The sequence below is a fragment of the Anoplopoma fimbria genome, chromosome 1, assembly GCF_027596085.1.
Source record: "Anoplopoma fimbria isolate UVic2021 breed Golden Eagle Sablefish chromosome 1, Afim_UVic_2022, whole genome shotgun sequence".
Taxonomy (NCBI): domain Eukaryota; kingdom Metazoa; phylum Chordata; class Actinopteri; order Perciformes; family Anoplopomatidae; genus Anoplopoma; species Anoplopoma fimbria.
Window position 1 is genome coordinate 8,542,314 of NC_072449.1, and position 6,108 is coordinate 8,548,421.

The 6,108-nt window shown below is 39.8% G+C and overlaps 2 protein-coding genes across 2 annotated transcripts in view; both read right to left on the reverse strand.

Moving 5' to 3' along the window:
* Positions 1-6,108, reverse strand: part of tubd1 (tubulin, delta 1) — a 146,730-nt gene that overhangs the window by 84,377 nt on the left and 56,245 nt on the right. The window lies entirely within an intron of this gene.
* Positions 47-6,093, reverse strand: LOC129091838 (transmembrane protease serine 2-like). Its single transcript, XM_054599537.1, has 13 exons — positions 6,079-6,093; positions 5,654-5,801; positions 4,935-5,027; positions 4,725-4,838; positions 4,127-4,256; positions 3,910-4,020; positions 3,766-3,809; positions 3,086-3,248; positions 2,824-2,996; positions 2,049-2,150; positions 1,265-1,407; positions 565-717; positions 47-250 (listed from the first exon to the last, which is right to left on the reverse strand). The coding sequence occupies exons 1-13, from the start codon at positions 6,091-6,093 to the stop codon at positions 233-235; spliced, it is 1,407 nt and encodes a 468-aa protein (XP_054455512.1). The 3' UTR covers positions 47-232.

The following is a 6,108-nucleotide window of genomic DNA, read 5'->3' on the forward strand; positions in this document are numbered from 1 at the left end:
ACAAACTGTTATGAAGAGATAATAAAAAAAAACATTGTTCATTGGCGCTTCTCATGTGAATTTGAGCATCAACAGTAAATTTAAATTATGAAAACAAGGAGCAGTGATATAATGTAGAAAATACATTATGTATCTGATATAGTTATAGTTGGGGCATTGATATTAAAATATATCTTTGCACACTTTTGTAAACACAAACATCTCAGATGGTTCCTCTTTGGTCCCGTCATCCTCAGACGTCTTGATGCTTCTGTAAAGAAATAAAATAAAGACGTTATATTCATGTTTCATAATTGTTATCGCTCACTGCACTACAAAAACGCAGCTTATGTTAAGTCTCCGCTGTGTAGGTTTTACCACTGCACATCCAACATCAGTCAAACTGTAGGACTTTGAGCACCAGACAGATAAACCTTCTTAATGCATCTGGCATTCCAGGCAGATTACAACAAATACTACTAATGATCTGTACATACAGTAAGAAATCCTCTGCATTAATTAGAATCTGATTCTGTTTAACTACTTTTACAATTCCAGTATTTCACTGTTTTTTGTTTTTTTTACCCTCATCTGATGGTAGATCCAGTCCAGGAAATACGTGACGTTGCCATAAACATCTGGTTTGTTCTGCTCGGTGCAGTGTTCTCCCCAAATACTGTCCCCTATGAGCCACCATACTCCATCCTTCAGCGACACCAGAGGGCCGCCGCTGTCAGTCTGAAAAGGAGTTCAGCACAAAACTGATTATAAATGTTAATGAACTACACACTCTGGACAATACAGTTTAACACTAATCAAGACCCCCACATTAAAGATCAAGAGCATTACAATGATCTCAACTTCTCTTTTGGTGAAATTCAAAAACCATAAATGCTTTTTCACACATTTAAGGTCTTTAAAGGATTTCTACGCTCCCTAAATAAAACGTGATATCATGGTCAGCTGCCGCCTCAGTGATCTAACTTTAAGTTCATTGTTGACTCGACTGTATGAGTGGTTTGTTATAAGTAACACAGTTGAACTGTTTATCTAAATCTTTTACCATGTACAGAACATAATGCAGGTCTTGTTGGACTAGGCCTCAAAGCGAGTTACATAAGAGCGAGCGTGAAAATGCTTTGACTTCCTTAAAGTGCAGGAACTGTTCAATTTGCACTGGAAAATATCTCATCATAAAGAGTGTTTGTTTGCTGCTTGGGTGAACTTTCATTTATTTGAGTACACGGTTCTATAGGACCCCTTGTGTCTGCGTGGTTTGTCTTACGTGGCACACGTTGGCGACTGCGTCCGTCTCTCTGGCGCATAACATGTCCTGTGATATCCGGCCATCGTGAGTGATGGAGCTGTTGCAGTCTGCAGTGTTCATGAGAGAGACCTGACTCTCCATCAGGTGAAGAGAGCTAGAGTCTGTCCAAAATAACAGGACGTGAAAAGAATGCAGTTTGACATTCATTTAAAGTGATTTCAGTATTGGTTCATATACATTGTATGCCATAATAAGCAGTGGTGGAAAGTAAGAAAGTACATTTACTGAAGTACTGCACTTACATAGAAATGTGGAGGTGCTTGTACTTCATTTCCTTTGCAGGATCAGATTAATAATAATAAAAAAATATAGCTAAAGATTAGACTTTAAAAAGTCCTTAAAATGATCCTCATCTTAACAAGATGTGACATTAAAGTGATGTACTGTACACAAAAGGCATCACTATGTACAATTCAATCATATAATATATTATGAAATGTACCATTACGCATAATAAACTTGATTATTTTTGTTACTTTAAGTATATTTGGATGCTTCAAAAATTCAAAATACAGTACATGTCAAAGAGTATTTCTACACTGTGGTATTCTAACTTTACTGAAGTATAATATTAGAGTACTTCTTCCATTACTGCACTAACTTCCAGACTCTGGTGCCATCCAGTGGCAGTTAATGTAACAGCAGTGAAAACTATTGATTTATTCTTCAAATATCTAATATCTTTAAATTGTCTTGTCGTTGATTCACAACACATAACCACATGTAACCATAGCTGTCTCACCTCCATTCACTGAGCGACTGTATCGTGTTATCCAGCCCTTCTGAGGATCAGTGATGTTTACGCCAACGTTTGGGAGGCACACAGGTCTGGTATTACTGGAGGCTACAAAAAGGAAAGAATACGTCTGTCGTCATTTATTAGCTGGTTTCCACAGAGGAAAGGATACACACTCATTAGCCAGTTTATTGGGTTCCCCTAGCTAAAACTAATGCAGTCTAACACAGCAGTACTGCAATAAATCCTCCATTCATGAAGGTTAAAATGTTCAGTTCTTGTTGAATCTGATTTAGAGAGGGGTTGAAAACAATGTCATTTTAGAGGCTGCACTTTTTGGTGCTGTTGAACTGTATCACATTATACAAAGAGGTGTTTCTGGTATTTAGTCTACCCTTACTGATATAAATGGGGTGAACAAAATTATAGAAAAACTTGACAGTATAAATACATCCTTAAAAATGATCATACAGTTGAAACAACACTGCCCTTAAACAGTTTGGACAAAAACTGAACATTCTAACCTTCATGAAGAGAACATTTATTGAAAGACTGAAGTATTAGAGTGCATACGTTTTAGCTACATGTAACCAAATAAAACGGTAACCGAAGGAATACACGATGAGCATTATTTTGTTATTACTCTAACTAGAATAATTGTCTTCACGAGGACATCCCTGTGTTTTTATTGCTGTCACAAAAAGAATTAGGTCTAAGTTCAATAGACTAAATATTCATCAATATTTTGCCTCGTTTTGTGTGTAAATGTTCCTTTAAACACCTGTGATGTCCAGAGGTTTAGAGAGCCTCATCAGAGCGATGTCATTCCTGCGAGTGACCCAGTTGAAGCCTTCGTGGGCGATAACGTGGCTCACAGAGTACGCAGGGTTAAACAGGGTGCCCAGTGGATCCACTATCCCAGCGTACACCGCCCAGTCCTCAGGGCTGGAGGTCCTGCAGGGGAGAGACACAGCAGAGAGTAGAGTCAAGCTGGATCAGGCCACAAAAATGCTGATTTAAGAAGTGTGATGAAGAGGCCTCACCTGGCCACACAGTGTGCTGCAGTGACTATCCAGTAGGGGGAGATGACGGCTCCTCCACAGCGGTGGGAGCCCGCAACCTGCAGGCTGACCTGCCACGGCCAGGCCCCGAGAGAGGCTGGCTGGCCCCCAGAGGCCCTGCTGGAGTTCACCCCAGTCCCACAATCTGAGGGCAAAACTACTGTTAGAAAGGATGCATTTCACTGCTACAGGGCCTTTACAGGCAGATACAAAATGGGGGCACAATTGTTAATAAGCACAGTCAAACTGAAATAGAACAATCATATAATTATAGTGTTGTCATGTGTGCAGGTGTACAGTGGTGTGGCCTGTTAGACCTGTAATTGTTAAATGTCGTTGCAATTGAAACAAATAGCAGTATCCTAAATGAAAAAAATAATTTTAAACCTTGCAACACCTGAAGTCTACAACAAATCATCAAGATCTGCAAAAGCCTTGGGTCTGTTTTAAGTCATTTTTGCATTTAATCTGATGTTTGCACACAACATAGAAGAGACCACTGCAGAGAACACTTAGTCCAGTTTATCATTTCTCCCCAAAACAGCATCTTTGTCTTAAATATGTACAATATAAAAATACAAAACCTTCAACTGCGTTAAATAATCAACACAAATGCAGGTCCAGTACCACCCACCCCCTTACACGTCATAGTGATAACATACCAGTACACCGCAACGTCACCGCACTGTTGTTGGGACAGGTTTTGCTGCAGATGACAAAAAGAAAAGACATTTGATGTGTAATTAGCTCCATGTTTATTTAGCATTAACACATTTACACTGGTTCATTTCCACCAGTTCACTCACCTGAGCACCAGCTGTTGCAGTAAGGAGGCCTCAGGGTTAAAGTCAGACTTCGCCATTAGGTACCCATCATCTGATTCAGTCTGCTGTTGGCCTGATTTGAAATATGTGCCACTGTCAAAACACATAACGAAAAAAAAATGTATACGGCCTCAGTTAAACACACAAATCCTTCACATGTCAGACTACAGAGAGAGAAAAGACTGAAGGAGCTTCTTACCGGGTGAAGCCGACGTGTTGGCAGCTCGCTCTCCCCTGCTGCTCGGTCCAGCCGTGAGAACAAACAGTCCTCCAGTTTTTACTCTGAGTGGAGTAGATCTGGAGCAGGAAGCTGGAGCCACGCAGCCTCACTGAGCACAAACAGTGGGAAGGAAGTAGGTGACCAGAATCAGGTAAAATAACAGATAACTGATCATTAACAAGAATGTTGTCTCTGTTGTCTGGAGTAAAGTTTGATGCATTATATGCAGGTGAAAAAAGAAATCCTAAGTAGTCTTTCTCTTAAAGTTTCTATATAACACTTTTTATATAATTACTATCAACACTTTTAACACCAATGACGGGCCTCGACTTGAATAATGTGGAACTGCAGAACAATCCTGAACAGCAGTGTGTTCATAGGATGTTAACAAATACAGACACAGATCATAGATGTAATCTTTAATCTATGACTGTAGACGTTAAAGTAAAATCTATATTGAGGTGTTCCTTTTATCTGTAGAACACGTGTAGCTTTGTTTTATAAATATAAAAGGCAAGTGAACAGATTTTCCAGTGTGTTTCATTCTGCACTTTGACCCCTGGATGAGCTTGTTTACCGCAGTTGGCTTCATCCTGGCCTGAGCGACAGTCGGTCACTCCGTCGCACCACTGGGACTCCCACACACAGCTCCCATCACCACACTGCCTCCCGTGCACACAGGACGAGGAGACTGAGGCGACAACAGACAAGAATCAACTCAGGGTTAGGGTTAGGGTTAGCAATGAGCAATAACATTGGACAGAGAAGGGGTAAAAGCTGCACTCACAGTAATAAGCCAGGAGGACTCCGGCCACCAGCAGGAGGAGCAGCAGGGAGATCACAGCAGCCACAGTGAACTTAACACACCTCTGCTTCACAGCTGACAGGACAACACACACACACACACACACACACACACACACACACACACACACACACACACACACACACACACACACACACACACACACACACACACACACACACACACACACACACACACACACACACACACACACACACACACACACACACACACTGTGATGACTGGAAGCACATTTACACACAGCTGAACAACTTCATTTGTTTAATAAATGCAATTTCGAGCCAGGCCTAATCTCATTTTTATTATATTTTTAAAAAAAAGTTATTTGCTGTATAAAGAAAACTATAATTAAAACACGTATATGAATGCATCTCTATGGAAGTACTGTTGTTGTATTATGCTGACATTAACAGTTAGATAAGTAGATTTTTTTTTAGCAATGGCTGTCCTAAATATGAAAATTAAAGAGTTATGAGTTGATCCCATTTATTCTGTATCTCTAACACAAAGTTTATTAACACTTTTGGACATTTTTTTTTAAATATTTGGTACAAATTGTAAACATTTAAGTTAAATAACACATTGCATTTTGCTTGCAATTAATCCTTCTTTGAAGAAACCTGCACAGAGTTCCTATTTTAGAATCACTTTGAAAGTATTGAACATGGGGGTTGGCCTACTTTTGCGTTTGGGAGCGGAGTGAGTGATTTCAGGTGGAGGTTTCGGGGCCACGTGATGAACATACTGAGGCTTCACATCTGATCGGCTGGGTGGAGGAAGTCTCCTCTCCTCATCTTCTTGGATGAAACAAGGACCTGAGTCCAGGTACTGTCAGTAAAGCAAAAGGGACGAGATGAGAGAGAAGCTCTCAAACTCTGGCTGCTTGTGGCGATGGCAATTTAAGAATTTGAGTTAAAGAAGAAAAAAAGCCTAAAATGTAAATGTGCATGTGAGAATGTCCAGCTTTAAAATACAAAATCATACACATTTTACTCACTCACATTTATGAAGTTATTTTATCATTACTGGCATTATCATAGTATGAAATGGACTTAATCTACTTCAAACTGATAAATATAAATATACAAATAAAATGAAAACTTACCGGATTGGTGGTCATTCTCTGTTTAGCCAA

Coding starts and splice junctions, on each gene's coding strand:
- LOC129091838 (XM_054599537.1), bottom strand. Junction 3,810..3,909: donor CTGCAACAGCTGGTGCTCAG/GTGAGTGAACTG, acceptor TGTCATCTGCAG/CAAAACCTGTCCCAACAACA. Junction 2,997..3,085: donor GCAGCACACTGTGTGGCCAG/GTGAGGCCTCTT, acceptor TCTCCCCTGCAG/GACCTCCAGCCCTGAGGACT.